General features: G+C 42.8%; 1 protein-coding gene across 1 annotated transcript in view; it reads left to right on the forward strand.

Annotated features, from left to right (window-relative positions):
* Nucleotides 1-6,376: 6,376 nt before the first annotated feature.
* The window catches only part of GLRA1 (glycine receptor alpha 1), an 85,574-nt gene continuing 68,003 nt past the window's right edge, over nt 6,377-23,947 (forward strand). Inside the window, exon 1 of the mRNA XM_025435078.3 lies at nt 6,377-7,337. Coding sequence (XP_025290863.1) covers nt 7,282-7,337 — 56 coding nt within the window. The 5' untranslated portion in view covers nt 6,377-7,281. The remainder of the gene's footprint in view (nt 7,338-23,947) is intronic.

Here is a 23,947-nt window from a genome sequence, read left to right on the forward strand (position 1 = left end):
GTAGAAGGGGAGGAGGGTGGGGGGTGGGAGTGAATGGGTGACGGGCACTGGGGGTTATTCTGTATGTTAGTAAATTGAACACCAATAAAAAATAAATTAAAAAAAAAGAAAATAAGGAAAGTTAAAAGTCAATTATTTAAGCATCCACTTCAAGAAGCCAGAAAAAAATCCACAAATTAAACAAGCAAAAAAATGCATAAGTTGAGAGTAAAAAAGAAAGAAAAAGAAAAGAAAGAATAGAAAACAAGTTTATAATATAGAAAAAATGTTAAAGCTAGTTATCTGAAGTGACCAATAAAACGGCTGATCCCCTAGAAAGAACAATCAAGAAAAAAGAAAGCACAAATTATCCTATGACAAATAGAAAAGAAGACATCACTACAGATTCTATAGACAAAGTAAGAGGATTATGGCAATTTTATGCAAATAAATGTGAAAATTTATATGGACAAGTGCCTAGAAAAAAACAACTTATAAAATCACTACAAGTAGAAATATACAATCTTAACAATCCTGTAGCTAATAAATAAATTTAACCCGTAAATAAAAACCTCCTACAAAGAAATCTCCAGGCCCAAATGGCTTTACCAATGAACACTTCCAAACATTCCAAAAACAGAAATAACACTGATCTTACATAGATGTTTCTAAAGAATAGAAAAAACAGTGGTGATGAGGCCACCACCACCTTTATACCAAAACCTGAAAAAGACATCTTTAAAAAGGAAAATTCTGAGCTAACCTCTCTCATGAATGAAGATTATTTAATTTTGCCAAAAACAAGCAAAATGGAAGTAATAGACATTAGAAGAGTCGATACATTTGGCATATAATGACTGGCAGAGGATATGAGGCAGGTTTCTAGGGTGCTGGTCATGTTCTATGTCATGGTATGCATAGCACCCATTTTGTAAGTAACTTAACAAAACTTACACATTTTATATATGTGTATTTCCACTTTAAATGGTTTTTAAATATGCAATACAAGAATCTCTCTGCACCACCCCCTTCCTTCAACCAACACTGATTATGACCCATTTGCCATAGTTCCCAGCATAGAGAAAGCAACTAATAAATATTTGTTGAAAACCAAATGAACAACTCTTTTATTAGAGGTCTAAAACCTCAGCACAGTGTCAGACATACAGCTGGTGTTCAAAATATATGTACTTTTTAAACGAATGAACCACTGAGTAAAAACTCAGAAGAAGAAAAAAAAATATATCCTCTGCCAAACCTTAATGCCAAAACTCCTTGTGGAGGCAGTGAGAGACCCAATAAAAGGAATTGACTGAATAAACATGAAAGAAGAGTTAGGGACAGACTGAGAAGAAAGTGGGAAAAAAGAGACAGAGATGGTTTGATGGAAAGATTGGAAAGCAGCACAGGGGGATAATGAAAAGTCTCACATGGACATCAAGCCGCTAGAGCCCAGCACACGAGGATAGACGTGGCTGCAAAACTAAATTGGGGTAGTCTCTGGGCAGAAAGCTGGGGGCTGATCAGTCTTGATATGAGGCATTTTTCCTCACTTATCCTACCTCCTCTTCTTTTATTTTAGGTCTGCAAATGAAGGTATTGGGAGCTAGGACTGGAGAGACAGGAGCTCGGAGTTCTAGATTCAGCTTTGTAGGGATACCTTAAGCCAATCATTCAAATTTCCAGGCTTCCTGGTGACTAATCAGAAGAATGGGAGGAAAGGTGTCTCAATATTTTAAGCACCCATTCCTTATGATTAAAAATTCTCCTAGTGCCCCTGAGATGTCCCAAGGAGTTCTGAAGTCCCTCCTTTAAAGCACAGAGGACGGGACACCTGGATGGCTCAGTGGCTGAGCATTTGCCTTTGGCTCAGGGTGTGATCCTGGAGTCCCAGAATCAAGTCCCACATTGGACTTCCCATGAGGAGCCTGCTTCTCCCTCTGCCTGTGTCTCTGCCTTTCTCTGTGTGTCTCTCATGAATAAATAAATAAAGTCTTTTAAAAAAACTAAGCACAATATTTTCTGATGTGTAAAGTGTAAATAACTTCTCCACCCTTGAGTTCTAGTCTTCTTTGTTAAGATTTGATATCCAGGGATGCCTGAGTGGCTCAGTGGTTGAACATCTGCCTTTGGCTCGGGTCGTGATCCCAGGGTCCTGGGATGGAGTCCCGCATTGGGTTCCTCACACAAAAGCCTGTTTCTCCCTCTGCTTATGTCTCTGCCTCGCTCTCTGTGTCTCCAACGAATAAATAAATAAAATCTTTGGGGGAAAAAAACTAAGCACAAAGGACATACCATTGCTTTGCAATTAAAAAAAAGGAACAAGTTCATTCTCTAAGTTGGGCTGGGTTAGGAAAGGCTGGTAGTAAGCCTCCTGCTCCTTGGACAAAAGGCTCTTCCATAATACCATTTGAAGACCCATATTCATCAAAATACTTCAGCACAATTAGGCAAGCTGCTCAGTTGCTCCAATTATCCATCTCTCTTTACAAAATATCATTGAAGCCTGTCAAAGCAGTATTGAAACATCCAGGACTCTCCTCTGTGAATGCCATTATGGTCAGAGGCTTGGCATTGCGTTAATTACATTAGCAGGTTCAGGCCTGCATAATCTCACCTGATTAACACTATTCCTTCCTCTTTCTTCCTTCAGACCCTCTGCCTGAATTTTTTTCTTCTTCCTTCATTTATTCACTCATTCATCTTGCAAGAAATATTTACTGAGCTCCTCCTATGTGCCGGGCACTGTGCCAGGTGCTAGACATATGTCAGTAAAAGTCCCTTCCATTGTAGGTTTACTTTACCTTCTCACTCCATGCCCTTCATTTCAGTTGGAACAAAAAATAGTGGAAAGACCCTCTAGCTATAATTAGGTACCTGTATTCTTGTCCCAACTTTACTACTAGTCTAAAGGGTGAGTCACTTAACCTCTCAGGATATAATTTTCCTTTCCTGTAAATAAAAGTACTGAACGAGAACAGTCTAAGAATTTCTCACATGGACTTTTTTCAGTAGCTTCTAACTAGTCTCCCTGTTTTCATTTTGCCCCTCCCTTCCCTACAAATTTCACTCTAAACACAGTAGCCAGACTAATCTTGTTAAAATGTTAAGTCAGATCTTGTTACTCAAAACCCTCCAAAGAGTTTCACTCATAATAAAACCCAAAGTCCTTACTGTGCCCTGAAGGTAGTATATGCCCTCGCCTCCAAGCACTAGTCTAACCTCTTTCCTCGCCCTCTCACCTTCATTCATTCCACCCAGGCATGCTGGCCTCCTGGCTGTTTCTTGCACACTCTAAGCATACTCACCTCTCAAGATCTTTGTATTTGCTTTCCCGCTGCCTGGAAAGCTCTCCTTCCCCTCCCCAATGTCACATGGTTCGTTCCTTCACTTTCTTCAGTCATTTGTTCAAATGTTTTCTTTTCAGAAAGCATTCTCTGATCTGACCCTATATTAAGTAGTACCTCTGTATCCCTCTAGGCCCTCAGGCTGCTTTCTTCTCTTTAATCCTTAGGATTGCCTAATCCATCATAATTTTTTAGCTTCTCTCTCCTCCCACTGGAAGATACACTCCATCAGAATAGAGATCTTTACCTGTCTCGTTCCCTGCTGTAACCCCAGTGCCTAGAATAGTGACTGACGCATAGTAAATGCTCAATAAATGAATGGATGAATGAATGAATGAATGAATGAATGAAATGAAAGAATGAGTCACCTCTGGGAATAAAATAAGTCTCAGTGTAGGTCAAAATGTATTCATACTTAGAAGAGCTCAAATCTGGCTACCTATAAGGAGCCACTCAAGTATTGGAATTAGGCTATACAAAATACTCACCATTACACAAGGGACCATCTGCTGGAGCCAATCCATTCCATTCCATTGAGATTTCCGTTTCATAGCATGGTAGTCATAATAAGATTAGACCTGAACGCCATTTATTTTATTCAGTTTCTTGTGACAAGAAGAATAGATCCTACCCTCCCTGTATGACTTAGGCCCAAAGAGATTTGGTCATTTACCAAACATTATCCAGCCTTTTTTAAAGATTTTATTTATTTATTTGACACAGAGAGAGAGCACAAGCAGGGGGAGCAGCAGAGGGAGAGGGAGAAACAGGCTGCCCCACTGAGCAGGGATCCCAATGTGGGGCTTGATCTCAAGACCCCAGGATCATGACCTGAGCCAAAGTCAGGTGCTTAACCCACTGAGCCACCCAGGTGCCCTTCATCCAGCCTTTTTAAGGCAGAGATAAAATAAGAACATAAATCTCTGACCTCCAAGCCTGCAGATATTTTCAATAGTGACTTACAGAAGACAGAAAGATCCAAGTATAATGCTTAGAGGCATAAGAAATATATGAGACGTGGGGTAAAAAAGTGTAGATTCACAACAATAAGGAACTTTTCCCACTGAACCTCTGAAGTGATTTCATGTCCAGAAGTTCAAAGTATTGTTCATCTTACATATTGTTGGATCCCCAATGCTTGGCGTACTCAAGTACGATGACTAAAAGTAACAGCCTCAGAGTAAAGAGAAGCCTACTAGAAAACAGGGGCCCCAAGGTAATAAGTATTCTCATCTCCTGCACAGCCCAAAGCCTTGAAGCCAGTCACACCGGCAGCAGCAACAACAACAACAACAAAACACACACACACACACACACACACACACACACACACACACACACAGTATCCTTTGAAGGAAAAGAAAAAGTAATTTGTACTCACTGAATCCAGTTGCTTCCTAGCCAGGTAAGGAACAAGGACAAAGTTGTGACATCACAGTTTGTTTTAGTACCTTCAGGGGTACAACAATGACACAAATAGATGCATACATATATGCCCATGTGGACAGAGACCCATTTACAAACACAAATGTACAAATACACATATGCACTGCCCATTCGCTTCAGAATTAAATCACAAATCAATTTATATATATAGAAATAAACATGTTTGTCTTGCCCAAGCTACTCACAAATAGCACATTCACAAAGATAATATTTACCTCAAGGTATTACCATGAGAAGTAAGTGAGATTATGTGAACTGCACACTAGTACCTGATACATAAAAGGCATGTAATAAAGGCCAGTAATAGATATATATGGATAGATAATACAAATGTGTATCAGATTCATATGAATAACTACCTTCAAAGCAAAATTTGCTTTTCAGTCACTACTCTGAATCTCATGGAAATTCTAAGCAGCCCATCACTGTTCCAGTGTGTAGACACCAGTAAAAGAGAGTAATGTGGGGTGTGTCATAACAGTGGCATGGAGTTTGGAGGTGAAGGATCCCTGCTGGTAGGAGGCTGGTGAACAAAGCTTTCCAGACTTCTCTGGAGAGAAGGCCTGGAGACAGCTAAGCTGTTAAGAACTATACTAGGGAGAACCAACCTCCAAAACCTCAAAAGAAGGAGTTCCTAACACTGCTGAGAAAGAGGGAAGGGTGGTCCAGCTCAGTAGACTGGGAGGGAGAGACCTGAGAGTTCCAGCCAGTTCAAATCAGTCAGAAAATCCTGCAGAGGCTATTAATCCACTAAAGTCTGGTAGCTTGGAGAAAATCTGATTAACTCCACCTTCCCAGCTGGGCTCTAGAGTGAAATGTAGAGCTGGTTTCTGAGACTCAAATAAGGGGGGAAACAGAGAAGCAGGATGCTGGGGAGAGTAGGAATGGTTAAGTACTGGATACCTGTGTGTACAGCTTGGCTCAATCATTATTAGGGAACAGGACACAGCTCTTAGGCTCTGTTGCCCCAGCTTGTGACATGTAAGTAAAAAACTGTCTCCTGTCCAGTCGGAAGAGGGCATATCTTCCTTATCTCCCCAAAGGGTGCCAGCAGTGAGGCCAGGACTGCTCCCTCTTGACCCTGGACAATGCTCAAGGAATTTCTCCTGCATTTTCTTGTTGCAGTGGCCCAGGGGAAGAGGAGGAGACTTTTATGGACCAGACTTCTTGAAACCTCTCCTTTACCTCTGTACCAAATATTACAACTTCAGAGCTTTAAAGAAACCCAGGGATCCGGTTCAATTCTTCCCTTTTAAGATGATACACTGAGCCCCGAGGCAGATTTGAACTGGGACCTGTGGTGTTTGTTTTACTTACATACAACTACATAATTTAAATATCGAGGCAATATTTTGAGACCTCAAGAGATTAACTTCATAATCTCACCCACCCCACTGCCCGCTTGCAAAGGGGAGGAGAGACGCGGATCTCATCCAGCACTTCAAGCGTTAAACTCAACCCAGAGTCTAATACGCGATTGGCCAAACACTGAGAAAAGATCTGGTTTTCGCAGCCGCGGGCCAATGAGCACCTCGAGTGGGAGGGTTTGAAGATACTAAGGAGTTTTTCCCCCCTTTTTTCCCTCTCCACCCCCCTCCCATCGGCCTTCACCCGCCACCCCCCTCCTAACCCCCATGCCGCCAGTTTGTTAAATTAATGCAGTAAGAAAGTCTGAAGATCTGAAGGAGTCCTGGCCAAAGGAAGATGGGCGAGCTCAGAAAATCGAGATGCATCTGAAGCCTTGGGCTCCTGAGCCCCGCGGGGTCGCCATGGACCCCGGCAGCCCCTGAAACTTGCCCTGAGCTCTCTCACGCCTGCAGCCCCGAGCAATGGGACACCTTTCCTGCAGCGATCATAACTTATTCGGCGGGGACCAGAGAACAGGGATCGCAAGACGACAGCAGACCGGCACGCAGGCAGGGGAACGAGATTCCGGGACTCGGTCGCGATGCGCCAGCCTGGCACATTCTCCGGGATTTAACTGAAGGCAGCACCGTCAATCGCTTGCCCTCGCCCCTAACCCCCTCAGGCCAGCCCAGGGGCATAAAGCCCAGCTCTCGCTACCCAAGATGCTCGCCCAACCTAACGGTCCGAGGCCAGCGCTCTGATCGCCACAGAAGATTTTTTTTTCTTGCATGGACCTGGCCGTTTAAACAGAAAAACAGGGGTAAAAAAGAAAATATACCCACCCCCAAACGTGCCTCCCCAGCGCCGCAGGGAGCCAACAGACAAGCTGGAGTTTAACAAACAGCAATACTCTTCGCGCTCCTGAAAAGCAGGGCTGGACGCTCTCCGTGGTGCTGAAACGCGTCGCGGCTGCCTCTGTCCGTGGTACCTACAGCCTCCTCGTTCCAATTTCCCCCGGGGCTCTTGCTCCGCACCCCTGTTCTCCACCTCCCCTTAGCATCTGGATTATTTTTTCAGTAGCGCTCGCTGGTTTTGTTAAGTGCCAATTTGAAACATTTTTGCCCCCATAACTCCTGGACTACAAAGCACAAGGACCTGAAAAATGTACAGCTTCAATACTCTCCGACTCTACCTTTGGGAGACCATTGTATTCTTCAGGTATGCAATTTTCTACTGACCACATCGCTGTAATGGAAATGGGGGAAAGGAGCACTGAGGCTGACTCTGTCCGTGATCCCCCTATTTGGGGGGAGGGGGCTGTTGTATACCGCTGCAATCGGGTCCTTCCATCCCCCGCCCCCCCCACCCCACCCCGCCCGCAGGCTGTCTGGCTTGTGCGTGGAGAGGTCTGAGACGGTCTCTGCTCTGGCATCTGTTTGCCTGTTTTTTGTGATTTGTTTGTCCTTCCACCTGCTATACCCCTGCCCCATCCCTGGCCCCCAGCCCCTCTGCATATTGGCTCTCACTGGGCTGAGGACTTTAAGGGGAAGCTTTAGGAGTTACTCAGTTTAATTAGGACTGCATTCTCTCTAACCGCAGTGCTGAAAACCTCAGCTCTCCCGTCTGGGAGCCAAGTGACAACTAGCGGTGACGGGGAAGGTTGCACTCGAACTCGCTGGACACAGAACATTTAATTTTCTCTCATTTTTTGTTGTTGTTTTCTTTTTCTGCGGTGGGGATGGGGCAGGGGGGAGAGTTGCTGAGGTTTACTGCTTGGAAACAATAGTGTTAGGACCTTAGGTTGTAAAGCCCTGAACTTGGGTGCATCTACTTAGGAACAGATCCTGGGAAGCATTTCCCTTTTGAAACTTTGACTCCCTCCTCTCACCCACTCACCTTTCCAAACTCTACTTTGTTAGCTGAAGATCCTGAACTGATGGACGATTCTTGTTTGTTTTGTTTAATTTATATCTGTTCCTTAGTCTGCAGCTGAGTTCCCTCACCCATTATCTCCCAGGTTAAAATTTTCTACCTACAGACTTAGCATTCTATGTTAGTACAAGTGAAAAGTGAAAAATCACCTTTTCGGGAAGCATTGAAATAGTCCTTTTGTAAGTGGGTGAATCAGCCATCATCAGAGATGGTTATGATAAATTCCATTTATATGAATTGAAAAAAAAATGTTTCTTCTTCCATGACCCACAGAGATCATTAATCTTTCTCATTTTAGATACCTGACTCTCATGTTTTACCATGGCATTGTATTAACAGCCATTTGAAAAAAAAATACTCTAGGTTATTTTTAAAAATAAGTAACCATCAAATATTATTCTCTCCCATCATAAGCCAGCAACTAATTCTTGGTTTTCCTTTTAACATTATAGAGAATTCTGCATATGAATTGTTGATTTGATTAACCTGTCGGTTGGTTTATTAAATGAATGACACCTCTCTCAGACCCCAGGTTGTAAGGGTCTATATATGAATCACTCTTCATGTCTTTCTCTTGAGATGAAGAAAAGACCCCCTTCCTTCCCTGAGATACCCAGCGCTAAAGCTTCTAATCTCCAGTTCAAATAATTCTTTGATAGGCCATAGTCCTCCCACAGCTCAGAATGCAAATAGTCAGGGACTAAGATAAAATGAAAAAAGTGCAACAATCCAGGGCCCTGTGAATTGGAGTGAAATGTAGCTACTTTATGGGGGAAAGGGCAAGAAGTATCCTCTCAACAATATCAAATCCTTTCTCCCTTCCATACATATAGCACTGTAAAATGATGTGGATGTGGGGTACTTGGTAACATTTGTATGCAAATTGATTCTCTGTTTGGCTTACTGAGACAGAACTGAACCAGAAAGATTAAAGAGCAAATTAATAGGACCAAGCACATCACCCACCCCATGCACACATCGGATTCCTTTTTTCTTGATGAACAACAGTATGCTTGATTTTCTTCTCTCCAACATTGTCTTTCACAAAAGAGAGACACTGTCTAAAAGGTTTGCATTGTAATCATTTTCATAATGTGATGAATCCACCGTGTTAATTCTTTAAGTAAACTGGTGGTGGCCCGTCAAGAAGCCTCACTCTACATCTCCTTCCTCTACGTGTGTCAAGGCATATCTAAGCTACAATGTATATGGGATTCTGTGTTTATAAGGAAAGAAGAGTCATGACTCTGGAGAGCTGGGAAGGGGTTGGCACTACTGCACTTTCAAAATATAGGAATGGCTACATCATCGAGGAGTAAATGTTGTTTCAGAAATGTTCTGAAACATAAAATAATAAAACTAGCAATTGAACTAGAGAAATACCCTTAGCAATTTTTCAGAGAGATGGGGAAAAAAAGGTTAAAAGGAGGAAAAGTATTGTCTTTGTGTAATTGGTACTTTCATTTCTAACTCTCTCATTTTTTAAATTTTAGGTGAAAATACAGAAGCACTAAAATCTGGGGATTCAATAGAATTGTATGTGGGGGTAAATAGAGATAGGCAGCTCCCTAGCAGATTCCATGTGAATAACTCTTTCTCCCCCAGGGGACAGGTACCTGTGTTGGAATGAGCCAGTCCAAGCATCTTAGGCACCCAGGTACTCCTCAGATTAAATGATGCCAGCTGCTCACCTTGTTGGGGAAGTCTAGGGGCTAGAAAAGGAAAGGCCATCAATAACAGAAGTACCGCTGGCTCAGTACGTAAGCAGCAAAATGGCAATAATGATGGTAAAACAAAATAACAATCAAAGTGAGCCAGAAATATCAGATGGTGCCAACACAGAACAAATTGAGGCCTTAGACAGAGCTTGGGGGAGAGAGATATAGGGTACTGGGAGGCACACAGCATTGCAGTGCTCATCAACTATGACCCCATAAGTAAAATGAGGTGATTTGGCTGAAGTTCCTGTTCTGGTATTTTAAAAGCCTATGGTTCTAAAATTCCATGAGTGACATTCTAGGATTCAATAACCTAAATTTTGTCTCTTTATTTTCAGTCGGAGATGAGGCTTTATATCCAGACTAGTCAAAAATAATAGGCAAAGATATGTTGTTGTTGTTTTTTTTATGGTAGAAGCACATTCCTTTCAAACCTCCTTTCAAGCCAAAGGGAACTTGCTTTGATTCCCAGAGCCCTTCCAGTGGCTTATGGCTGGAAGGGACCAGGAAGACCCCAACATTTTTTATCTTCTATTCAAATAGACTTATAGCATATAACATGTTTCTCAGTCTCAACACTATCGACATTTTGAACTGTATCATCTTTATTAGGAGGGCCGTCCTGCACAGTGTAAGATGTTTAGCAGTACCATGGCCCCAGTGGCACTCCTGCCCCCGCATCATGACAATCAAAAATGTCTACGGACATTGCCAAAAATCCTGCGGTGAGGGTTGGGGTGCAAAAATTATCTGCAGTTGAGAACCACTGGTATAGAATGACCAAATATTTAATCTGCTGTTCTGATATACTAATTATAATGAGGAGAAAAGTCTAGTTTCCTTGAGAAAATGTCCCTTATGAAACACACAAAGTACCCCAATGAAACAAAAAGGGACCTAGCTTATGCTTGCAATGGGAATAAAGGTATAGGAGATGAACTAAGCCTAATAGATGGGTGGTTTTCCCAAAAGATGATCAGCTTTTCTTTATGTGCCACTTCCATCTGCCACCCCAGTAGATGCTTCTTTGCACAGGGTTTTGTGCTGAATATGGCACTCATTTACTAAGAAAGGTCACTAAAACCTTGAAGGAAAGATGTCTCTATTCACACTAGGGTCAAAAGGAACATGGAAAAAATATTGTTTCATATCTTGGTCCTGGAAAACCACCAAGTTGAAGGGTGAATGAGTCTTCCTTTGAGGTGGCCTGACTGGTTTCTCAGTCTCCACGCTGGCCAAGAGGGGCAGATAACCATCTCGATCTTTCCTCCTGGTAGCATAACTGTATTTTCCCTCAAATCTTACCCACTGTATTGTGGGCACTGCAAAAAGTATCTAAGAGCTTCTGAAATGGGCCAAGGATTTTCTCCTAAGGAAAGAAGTTTCTTGGGCAAGTTTGCACCAGGGCCAATCAAAATGTCAGTCTACCCTCTTCTGGGAGCTTAGGAATGTTGAGTAAGAGAAAAGAAAACATCAAGTCTTTTATTCCCAAAGGACAGTTTAGACAAGGACCTTAGGCTGGTAAATAGAATTATGAATTGACACATAGCTTCTGCATATTTGCAAAACTGGTAATGACCTATTGGGGATATTTAGGAAATTTATTCTTGAGACCAATTTGTTATGAAAGAGGTGGCAAATGTGGTGCGGTGGAGAGAGTAGTTAGGCTATGATTTGAAAACCACCTCTCCCCTTCTAAAGTCAGCTTTGCTCCTATCCTGCAGCATGGCTTTGACAAGTCTCTTTGCATCATGGGAACTCAATTTGCTCACCAATCAACTCAAATGACTGATTCCAGCACCTTTAAGTGCCCTCCAATCTGGGGTAAGGTCTTTATAAAAGACAGAGGCCCGTACCCACAAAGGCTCAAACTGAATTTGCCTCAGTGCCGACACTGCCTTCTTTTCTTCACCAGGCATTTATTTATCATGTATGTATGCACCTGGTCCAAAGCTAGGCACTCTGCGGAGGGGACAAAGGTAACAGATGCCACAGTCCTTGTCCTTGCAGAGAGGAGAGACACTGCTCCCTTTAAAGCTACATTAAAAGCCTTTTTCCTCCTTCAGAAGGCCCGTAGAGCTCCTCTCTAGACAGCCTGTGTACGCGTCCTGCGACAGCATCACATTTATGTGGGCGTCATTAACTTTATTTCCTTCATCAGCTGGCAGAAGCCAGAATGATTTTTAAGATGGATGGCACTGTCTCCTGCCTGGCCATCTTGATGCTATTCTGCAGGTTTTCTGCTGCTTTAGGAAAAGCGGCGTTGGCCCAAAGGGCATGAGACCTGGGATCCAGAATTTAGCCAGTGGCATGACCTTGAGAGGGTTCCATGACCTTTCTGGCCCTCAGTTTCCCCAGCTGTAAAATGAAAGGAATCAACAAATCACTCTCCAAAATCATTTTTAACTGTGCCAGTTAAGGATTATCTCTTCCAATATCCTCCATGACAGAAGTTTTGCTTACAAATATTGTGGCATATTTCAACAGTTATAAGAAATAGCAATGTTGCATCATATTCAGGCTCAAAAGTCTGAAAGAATTGAGGACCTCATTAAGCAACTTCACTCTGGAGGGTTATCCCACTCTAGATACAATTATTGAAAAATCGCATAAATATGTCCGTTTCCCCAGGAAGTGCTTTGGATGATGAAAAAACAGGGTGCTTGATTTAGTATCCCCATAGATCCGAAGAGTGGCATAAGAAAGAGACCAAAAACTTCTCTACTTTCACCAGGGATTTTGTTTGGGTTTCTTCCTCCCCCATAAAATCTGTTTCTAAAATTTTGTTTGCCAAAGCCTACTTGTCATTAACTTATTTTCCTCATCTTTATTAATCAAAGGCATACATAACTGTCAGGAACTCTGAACATTATGGGATAAGCGACGTCACCACCCTGAGTTGACCTAAGAGAAAACAAAAGTAGAGACATGTGATGCTTTTTAGTGACTCCATAGAGCTTTGTCAGAAGTAAATATGCAATTTGTTAGAGTCTCTGAAATGTTTAAAATGAAATCTGAATCCTCATTACTATTTCATGAACCCCCTAGGTATCCAGGGACCCCATTTGGGAAACATTAAATTTGATTTATTCTATATAGCTCCAAGAGAAGAAATGGAGCAAACTGATGGATAATTATTTTAATGTACACACTCACATTCTAGTTCAATGTAATTTGGAAATTAATGACGGATCTGTCAAATGGTGCAATGGGCTACCTCGGTGGTAGTAAAGGTCCCTGTCACTGGAGGTATGAAAGCAGAGAAATCCACCTCCCAGGAAGGGTGTAGAAGAAATTCAAGCTGCTTTTGTAGATTGAGGTTTATAATTTTCTGCATTAAAGTCAATGAATGCAGGTCAGAGACAAATCTTCACAATACTTCTATTCCCTCCTTTCCTGACCCCCAAATTACGATACGATCTTTGTAAGCTCTCTGGTTGTGCCACAAACACGCATTCACTCAAATCATTTCCTTCTTCAAAATGGATTGGTGATGAATAAATTGGGAAATGATCGCGCACACGCGTGCGCGCACACACACACGATGCAACAAAGGATTATTAAAAGGAAATCACCTGGTTATGTAAGAGGCGGGTTTTAAGAAATGAGAAGGACCTCAGAATAAGAACATATCAGAGCCAGAAAGACCACCAGGTAGTGCACCGGTCTGCAGACAAGTCCATGGGCACGGTGGCCTGTATGGCTGAAGGTCTTTCAACCCTGAACTCCAGCCGTCCCTCCTGAACCAAGCCTCTGTTAAGCCTAACACACAACTGAAAACACCATAGGGCCAGCCAGCAAATTCATTCAGAAAGCACATTGGAAGGGAACAATACCCTGGGATGCTGAGGAGAGGGGCTTATCCGCACAGTGCCTATGCTTTGTAATGTAAGCCCTGATGAGGGGTGCTGAGGCCCCAAAGCTTTTGAAACTCCTTATAAAAGAGCCCTTTGTGGTTTTCTGAAGTTGATATTGTCCGAGTCTCCCGAGGCTAATTCAGTGCAATTAGATTACCACTCTCTGCCTTTGGATTCGGCTGTTTTTCAGTGTCCGTTGCTAAATGAGTTTACCGTCTTAACAGGGAGCTGCTGACAGTCATTAATCCCAGCCGTGAAATGGGCAGCGTTCTCTCTTGCCTCGCATACTGGGGAACCCACAGGCACCTAGGCTATAAGCCTTTGCTCCCTTCATGGCAAAGTCCTCAATTTCCCACCCGTTCACCCTGAGACAATCACACGTTCCTTCTGAGCATTTTAAGTACCAACAGAATCAGGGAGACTTAAGGCAGTTCTATAATTCAATAGCTCTCAAATCTAGCTGTGAGGGGCTTGTCAAACATCTAGTTTCCTGCCACCATACTAGACTACTGAATCAGAATCTCTCAGGAGGGGGACCCAGAAACTCATAATGTTAGCAAGAGTCTCTAAATCAGTGCTTTTTTAAACTTCAGTATGAACCACTTGAGAACCTCATTTAGCTGCTGATTCGTCTTGGGTAGGGCCTGAGAGTCTGTTTTTCTAAGAGCTCCCAGGTGATGCTGATGCTTCCATGGACCAAAGGTTTCAATAGTAGGGCTCTAAATGATTCTGGCTGGGGACCCCTGACATAGATCAACCCTTCTAATTTGCAGATGAGGAGAGAACAAATGACTTCCTTAAGGTTATAGAGTGAAATAGCGGAGCTCCCCAAGTCCTACATAATTATATTCATCCCCAAACTTATCGCCCTGCGTGTCATCTCTCAGGGCTGTGTGCCCTCAACTCTACCACTGCATTTTCTTCATTTGGCACTCTCACACACTGTCCTCCCTCATGAACACAGACACACACCACAAGAAGGGTTCCTCAGAGAGCTATCCCCATTCTCAAACTGGGGGCCTGGGCCTTAAGGTCCTAGTACAAGAGCTCTCATTTACACAGCTGGGAATTCCTGTCATGATGTTGGGTAAAGAGAAGGGGCACCTGAGGACCATGCTTTGAATCCCAGCCGCAGGGGGCCCTAGGACACAGAAGTGAGAATCTATCGGAATTGATGGAGGAGGTAGACCAAGGTGATCAGAAGGAGATCTGTGGTTTCTCGCTCCAAGGGTAACCTCACTGACCAGCACCCCTGCACACATTGCACTGTCAACCCAACATAACTAGAGTATTGTTTAGGACTCCCAGATGTTCAGAGGCTGTTGCCCCATGCTACCACCTGTCTAACCTCAGGACCACGTCCTTCCTTCTTCTCTGCCTTCTTAGACTTTTTATCCTTTCCACAAAGCACATTATTATCTTATTCATCAAAAAAAGTAACTGCTATGATCTTCGGCCTTTGAGAGCTCCGTGTTTATTGCTATGTGCTCAGTTCTGCAACACTGCCCAGCTCCAGAGAAAGGCGGCACAGCTGCAGCAACCCTGGCTGCCAGGCAGACTTCCAGCACTCTCTTACAAGAGCACTTGACAGTTTGCTGAGTGTTTCGCACTCACAATCCCATGGTAGCATCCCAGTCACCTTAAAAAATAAATACAAGACAGTGGTTACTATCCCCATTTAGAGTTGAGAAAACTGAGATTTGGAAAAGTGACTTGCCTAAGAATATATATATATATACACACACATACACACACACACACACATATATATATACACATATATATGAAATTCCTAAAGCTGCAGGCCAATGAGCTGGTACAGTTCTAAGGCTAATAGCCCCACCTTCTGCCGGTGGGCCACAGTGGGAGGATGGAAAGAAGCCTACAAGAGAAGAGCTGGGAATTTCCATCAAGCCTTTAGTTTGACAGCCATATTGCTCTGATTCTTAGCCAGATAGGTAGTTCTTTCTCTGTTCCTGATCATTTTTAATGATACAATATATGAATACATTCCTTTTTAAAAATCTAATACTAGACCTCAACCTAAGAATCCCTTTTGATAGGCTCTCCAGGTCTGTCCCAGCTTTTGTTTCTTTAAGGGGTGTTGTACTTGATAATTTTTATTCATATATGTATGTGTATATGGGTACATACATACATGTGTACAACTATTGAAATATATATCTTATTATTTTGAGGAATCATATTGCCTATATAATTCTGCAATTTGTTTTGTTCACATATCACCATGTCTTGGGAAGCTTTACCTGTTGAGGCATACAGCTCCACCTCATTCTTTTAACTATTGCAGAGCATTTAATGTTATGTGTATCCCATTGTTTTCCAGCCATCCCCCTACTGATGGGTATTTATACTTTCTTCTAAATTTTCCACTGCCATCAGTGCTACAATAATCTCAGTGTACCAACATCTTTGTGAACACATGTGATGTTTTTCCAGGCAGATAACAAGAACAAGAAATGAAATTGCTAGGGCACAGAGTATGTGCATCTTTTATGCGAATAGATACTGCAGGCTAATGTTCCTTTCTTCCCAAATCTTCCCTTCTTCCTTCCTCATGATGCTCCCTCTCAAGCTGGGCTGCAACAAAGCACTGATAATAGTTGTTACTATTTATTGAGCATTTATTGAAAGCCAGGTCCTGTGCTCACAACATCATGTGCTTCATCTCATAACCCTACAAAAATCCTCAGACATGAGTGCTATTATATTCTCGTTTACAGTTGATAAAACTGAAGCATAAAGAGGTTATGTAATTTGCCCAAGGTAAGACAACCAGTAAGAGGCAAAGTCGGGATTCAAAACTAGGCTAACTCCAGAAAACATTCTCTTAGTCATTGCACTGATATTATTACTCCAAGAATGAACTAAGGAGGAGGAAAGAGAGGACCGAACCGGATGAAGACAAAGGTAGCAAAGACATTAATTTCCCTCTCTAGATAACCAAGGGCTCATCTCTTTCAGATGGTTCCAGATAATCATAAAGTTAATGTACATCTATAATCAGATGTGAGTTTTCAATCTCCACCCTTCTCATAAGAGGGGAATGGCACTAACCCCCATCCCCATCACAGAGGGATGTGGCGAGGGCTCTAAGGGCACACAGGTCACTACAATACCTTTCTTCTTCATCTGCCTTGCCTTATGAACAAAAGTGCTTAATTGAAAGAGCTGTTGAGGGTTCTGTAAGACAATTTCTGCATGGGCTGGGAGGCTGAGAAGAAAGGCAGCATAATCTGTGGCCCACATTTTTTTTTTCAAAATTTTTTAGAGAGAGAGAGTGTGTGTATGTGAGCAGGGGCAGGGAGGGGCAGAGGGAGAGAGAGAGTCATAAGCAGGCTCCACACTCAGCATAGAGCCTGGCTTGGGGCTCAATCTTATGACCCTGAGATCATGACCTGAACCAAAATCAAAAGTCGGATGCTTAATCAACTGAGACATGAAGGGGCCCCTAAAAATCTTTTTAATTGTCAGTCCTTAGTCCTCAGACCAAAGCCTTGCTTCCTAATCCACAAACACACAAGACTGAGAATACTCAGTTTCCCTTTATCTCCAATCTCCAGGGAAGGAGGTTGGAGAGGCAGCCCAAGCTCCAGCATTGGAGGTCTCACCATAGGCTCGAGATTTGCCATTCCCAAAGCATGGTCAAGGGCTTCTCAGAACATCTCTAGTCTGGGAAACCATGCCTGGGCCAGATAAGGATGGCAGGAGCAGAATGGGGACAGGAAGCAAGGACTAGGCCAGCTCTCCTTGTAATCATGAGCGGCACTCCAGGCCTGGTTTGTGGGAAGCCCGAACATTGCTCTCTCACACATCCATTTTCAAGAGCTCTTTGAGTGACACCAGAGACTTCTCCAAGTGTATCCATAGCAGGTCTGCTGCTAATAGAAGAAAAAATACAATAAAAACAAAGTCTCCTAATATCAACTCTTGAAATAAACTTGCTGGTTTGTTTACATTATAAGCATTACAGGTTTGTTATAAAATATTTAAACCACATAGGGAAATATGATTAAAACTAAAATCCACAGAAGTCTTACCCCCTAGGGTAAATCACTTAACAGTTTGATATTCAGCATTCAAGATTATTTTAATAACATAATGACAAAAACATGAGTGCTTACTATGTGCCTGACATCTTTCTAAAAGCTGAATTGGTATTAATCCACGTAGGCTTCAGAGCACTCCTATAAAGCATTGTTCATTCATTGTATAGATGAGGTTACAGACGAGGAAACAGAGAGGTTAAATAATTTTCCTAGGGTTACCCACCATGGAAATGGCAATGCTGGATTGAAATCTAAGCAGTCTGGCTTCAGATGGACTTTAACCGCCATGTTACTCTAGTGAGCCATTTCTATTTTACAAAAATGAAATTATACTAAACACCATGTTCTGCAACTTCCTTTTTTCATTCACTAATACGTTGCCAGTGTGCATACAGATTTATCTCATTCCTTTCTGCATTTGTGCTGCCCTTTGCTGAGCCTGCCAAGTTTTAGCAGGACACAATTCTGCCTTTCACCGTATAGCTTCCACCTCCATGTCCAGCTCTTTTCCTTCACACAAACCAAATTCCAGCCCAAACTGAGCTTCTCATTGGTCTCTGCAGTATACCTGTTATTCCCATCCCTATACTGTCCTCATACTGTTCCCTATCCCTCCGTAGATCTAGGGAAAAAAAAAAAAAACTCTCCCTCATTTTTGCCCTGAAAGCCATACCAACCAGCTCTGAATTCTAGTTAATTTGACTTTGAATCCTGCCTCTGTCACTTCCTTGCTGTATGATCTTGGCAGTGCACTCAACCTTTCTGAAGCTTCCAGTTCCTCATCTTAAAAACTAAAGATAAGAACTTCACCAATAGATCAATGAAGTTATCTTTCATGCACTTTTTCCACACTGCACATAAGCCCTTAACGAATGGCAATTCCTTCTCCACATCTCTGAGATCCCATCCATGCCTCATGGTCCAGCTCTAGCCTCACTTCCTCTGTGATGCAGCCCTTGGACCACCATCCCCCAACTGGCCATAGACTCTCTTTCCTAAGTCCCCTTGGAGATGTAGGCATGACCCTTAGCACTCAGGTTACTCACAGTGGCCTTCTGTGCATTTGAGTGCCCTTCTAACTTCCCTATTGGACTGTAAGCCCTTAAAAGTCTAGAAACGTAATGAATTTTGTGGGACATGTGGAAGGACAACAAGAAGACAAAAACACACCCCCTGGTGCTTCCCAGAGTTTTCAACTTGTTCTATTCCTTCCTCATACATAGCATTGTCCCTGTGGTTCATGTATATCAGGTTTCAGTGCTTGTTGAATTGAATTGCTTGGTCCCCATGCCTGCTCCCAGAATCTTCTTTTTGGCTCTGCAGAAGCCCAAGACCGGAAGGCTTCCAACCAGCCAACCCCAAAGCACTCCTGTGTCTCACTGTGACCCCTTTTTGCTCCAAGACATGAGTCACAGTGAGAATGAGCAGGACATGGCAGCTCAGCCCAGGCTCAGTAGCCATTGCAGTGAGTTGCTCAGCTTTATCCTTGCCATCTAGATGAGCGTGTTCAAACCCTAGGCCTTTCAAAACATCTGAGCCAATACAGATCAAGAAGCTGCTTCCCACCATGACCCAGGTCTGCAGAAAGGCCCCTTCCATAGGGACAAGACAAACTTCCTAAAATGGTTTTCAATTATGCAGAAAGCATGAACTTCATCACAGATAGTTTACTTGGTGTGACCTAAAACATTTAGTAGAAAAGAAAAACTCTTGACAGGAGCCGAGAAAAGACTGCATCACATCTAGAGAGAAGGGGCTTGGAGGATTCCGTTGAATAGGCCTTGGAACATAAAAAGCTAGGCTTCCAGGAACCCTGGGTGGTGCAGTGGTTTAGCGCCTGGCTTTGGCCCACGGCGCGATCCTGAAGACCCGGGATTGAATCCCACGTCGGGCTCCCGGTGCATGGAGCCTGCTTCTCCCTCCGCCTATGTCTCTGCCTCTCTCTCTCTCTCTCTGTGACTATCATAAATAAATAAAAATTTTAAAATTTTGAAAAAAAAGCTAGGCTTCCTGGAAAAGAGGGTGACAAGATTCAATAAAAGGTGTAACCCCCATGTTGCCTCAAAATCAAACATCCTGGAGATGAGAACAAGATTTTCCTTCCCCTGTAATTCCTGCTCTAACTTTGTAGCTGAGTCTCAGTTTTTCCATCCCTATAATAAGACTGGACTGTGTAAAGACTATGGGTCTTTCCATCTGTCATTGCATAATTCTTTAATTAAGTTGTCTCAGAGAAGATCCAGCAGTTAAAAACTCTTATGAATCAGTCAGACATATTCTGGAATCCTGGTTATACCACTTGATACCTGTATGTCCTGGACAGAGATTATTTTTAAGATTCCTAAGCCTCAGTTTCCCTCATCTGTAAAATGGCAATGATTAGTATCCACTCCCCCACACCTAAAAAAAATCATCCTAAGGATTAAATGGGAGATGGTATATAGGTTGTTAGACATACATGTGGCACACAGAGACCACGCAAAGCAGGAAAGCCATGATGACTATTATTACTGAAAGGGAATAGGTGCAGAGCCTTGTAAGAACATAAAGAGGAGTCTGATTAACTCTACCTAGAGGTGGGGAGACAGCACAAAGTTGAAGGAGTCAGGACACTTAAACTGGGCCACAATGAATGACTAATTCACCAGGTGGCAGCAAGTGCCAAGAGAGAATATTGCAGGCAGAGGGAGAAGGCTTGCAGAACAGGCAAGTAGGAGGATGGGGAGCTCAAGGACACTGCGAGGGCCAGCCATCTACTGTCACCAGGCTCAGCCCAGTCCTGCTCCGTCCTGTTCCCTCCCAAGGGGCCTTTTATCAACTGGAATCCCAGCTGAGAGTGGGCAATTTGCTCATGATCCCAAAAATATTTCTTGAAGTCCTACTATAAGCCAGAATTGTTCCAAGTTCTGGGGACAGATACAGTGATGAACAGAACATATGTAGTCTCTGCTCTCATGCAGCTTAACTTCCAGAGGGGTCTATAAACAAACAACTTGAGAAACTATAGATTTTCAGGTCATGAGCACAACTACAACCTGAGTAAATCAGATGATGGGACAGAGAATAGTCTACTGGAATCCACCCCAGGCTGCCTATACTTGCACATGCAAACACCAACTCCCTTAGACTTATATCATGCAGGGGACACCTGAGTGGCTCAGTCCACAAAGCATGCAACTCTTTATTTTGGCTCTGATCATGATCTCAGGGTCACGAGATGGAGCCCTGTGTCAGGCTCCATGCTCAGTGCTCAGTAGGGAATCTGCTTGAGATTCTCTCCCTCCCTCTCCCTCTTCCCCTCACCCTACTGTGTTCTCTTTCTCTCTCTAAAATAACAATCTTTAAAAAGAAAGACATATCATAGGGAGATGTGCAGGTGAGGAAAGCCCTTTTCTTTTTACTGATGAGGAAACTGAAACTCTGAGAGGAGCAATGATTCATCCAAAATCTCAAGGCCAGTAAGTTCCACAGGCAGGTGACCTCATTCCATGCAGAAAAGTCAAAAATATCCAGGACAAAAGATTAAAATGGAGGGGGAGCGTGGAGAGCAAGTAGCAAAACAGTATGTACAGTAAGAACCCATTTTTATTTTTTTAATGTTTTATTGTTCTCGTATAGGGAAAAAGAAGTCTAGAGAAATGGACCCAAAACTGTTTATAGTTGTTATTATCTCTTGAGAATGAGACTATGGGGGACTTTTATTTCCTACATTAAATATTTTGGTAATGCTTGAATGTTTTACAATATATATTACTTTTGAAAGCTGAAAAAATATATTTTGTCAAAAGAGGTTGTCAGAGAGCATGGGAACACAATCAAACTTGGAGCCCACCTAAATAAGAGACACACGTACCAGGTAGGGGAAAAAAGACATTTGGAGTGGTCTGAACCAGTGCCCAGTTGATTGGTTTCTCCAAATGAAAATGAGCCTAGAGGCAAAGACTGTTTGGTGTGTTTGGAGGGATTTTCTGAGCAAATGGAAGTTTCTTCCTCCCCCCCCCCCCATCACTGTGCTAGAAGTAAGATGTTATTGGAAAATGAGAGGCCAGAGTTATGTTATAGACTTGAGCTTCAGAACAAGTGATGGATGCAACATATTTTCATCAGGATACTGAAGCCCTACCCAATTCTTTTTGTAATTTCATAAAATCCTCCTGGTCATTAAAAAAAAAAAAAAAAACTTAGAGATGGAAAGAATTAACTGACCCAATCCTTTCAATTCCCAGGGAGGAACAGAAGCCAGAGGGAAAGAGATTTGTCTAAAGTCCACTGTGAATTAATGCCCAGCCCAGACAAGGACTGAGGACTCTATGTCTCTTCTCACTAAGACATTTTCCCCTTAAACCTAAAGATTGTTCCACTGATAGTGTGCAAGACAAATTTCAATGGTACAGGATAATTTTCTTTAATTTTACTTATCATGAATTTTCTTTTACTAGGTACTAGAATTTAGCAATTTCATTGTAATGCTAGTAGTTTTTGTTAAGCTAAGAAATAAAATTAAGGGTAAATATCAGTGAGGGTGACAGAACATGAGAGACTCCTACCTCTGGGAAATGAACAAGGGGTAGTGGAAAGGGAGGTGGGCAGGGAGAAGGGGTGACTAGGTGACGGGCACTGAGGGGGGCACTTGATGGGATGAGCACTGAGTGTTATACTATATGTTGGCAAATCAAACTCCAATTAAAAATGTACAAAAAATAAAATTTAAAAAAACATTATGAATTGGGCAAAACTTGTCATACAATATGTGGGCAATTTGAGTTTAAAGTATGCTGGACTCTACCATTTCATCTTTGACACTGCCATTGGGGTAGATGGAAAACATCAGAAACAGTGACACTCAGTGCTGAGCAATGCCTAACTATCATTAAATCTCAAACAGCTTCTCAGTGTGAGTCATGGACATGGGCTGTTAAATGAATTCAAATAGCTGGAGGAAAGAAGGCATGTTTGGGTAAAAAGTGGTGCATTCAGCAGACAGAGCACAGTGGGGACAAGGTTACCAGCAAGTATCTATTGAAACTGTATTCATAGTTTTCTGTTCCCTTCTCATGTTCTAATATCTATGACTCCCAATCCTTTGTCTTATGAACAGAAATTCCTCTAAATGATGTTTGAGGTTTTTTTTAAGATTTTATTTACTTATTCATGAGAGACAGAGAGAGAGAGAGAGAGAGAGAAACAGAGACACAGGCAGAGGGAGAAGCAGGCTCCATGCAGGGAGCCCGATGTGGGACTTGATCCCGGGACTCCAGGATCACGCCCTGGGCTGAAGGCAGGTGCTAAACCACTGAGCCATCCAGGGATCCCATAAATGATGTTTATAATATTATCAAATAACATGTATTTAGAGTCTACTATATGCCAGGAACTTTTCTGAAAGCTCCATATGCATTAACTTTTTAATCTGTAAAGCAACTCTATGAAGTAGGTATCATTACCACCCCTATTTTGTGCATGAGTACGCCAAAGCAGTGATTCTATCAATCTGGGACACCTTGAGGCCAATCCAGTCCAAAGTCTTCATATGCAGAAAGACATTGGACAAACCTCTCCAGAGGTGTGTTGGGGCAGAGTGGAGGGAAGGGAGTCTCTGAAGAAGAAAACTGAGAGACTCACCCCCATTCATAGCCCTTCCCAGTTAGGAAAGGAGGTGGGGAGAACTTGATGAAACAGTTCCCTCAGTTCTGCCACCCAAAGTCCTAATTTCCTTTCCATCTGTCACCATGGATTCATGAAGAGACAAAAGAGAATAAGAAATAATATGGGGCAAGACATAAAAGAGGGGGCAAGGTGTAGGGGTGGGGGGAAAAAGGGAGACAAGCAGAGTAATCAAGAGGGAAGAATCTCGCCCGGGTTCAACCAAGACCATCCTGGGTGAGTCTCGCCCGCCTCTGGACCCCAGTATTCTCCTCTGTAAGTGGATGAGTGGACTGGACTAGCTGACTTTAAAGATCTCTCTCAGCTCCCTCATTCTAGGATTCAGAAACAAATGAAGGAAAAGGAGGAAGGTAGAAAACTAGAGGGGAAGAAGGGAAGGAAAGAGGCAAATGCTAAGGAGGAATGATGAAAGGGGGAGGAAACAAGGGAAGAAAAACAACAGGCATTTCCTAAATTAGTTGGAGTCTGCCTTCTTGTTGAAAGAGAAGAAAGGACTCTCGTATCAAGAATTATAGCAATAAAAGCTTTATCCTCAGGCAGTCAGCTCCAATGCCTCGCCCCCCTCCCCCGCCGTGGGAGTCATGGCT

The sequence above is a fragment of the Canis lupus genome, chromosome 4 (assembly GCF_003254725.2).
Source record: "Canis lupus dingo isolate Sandy chromosome 4, ASM325472v2, whole genome shotgun sequence".
Lineage (NCBI taxonomy): Eukaryota > Metazoa > Chordata > Mammalia > Carnivora > Canidae > Canis > Canis lupus.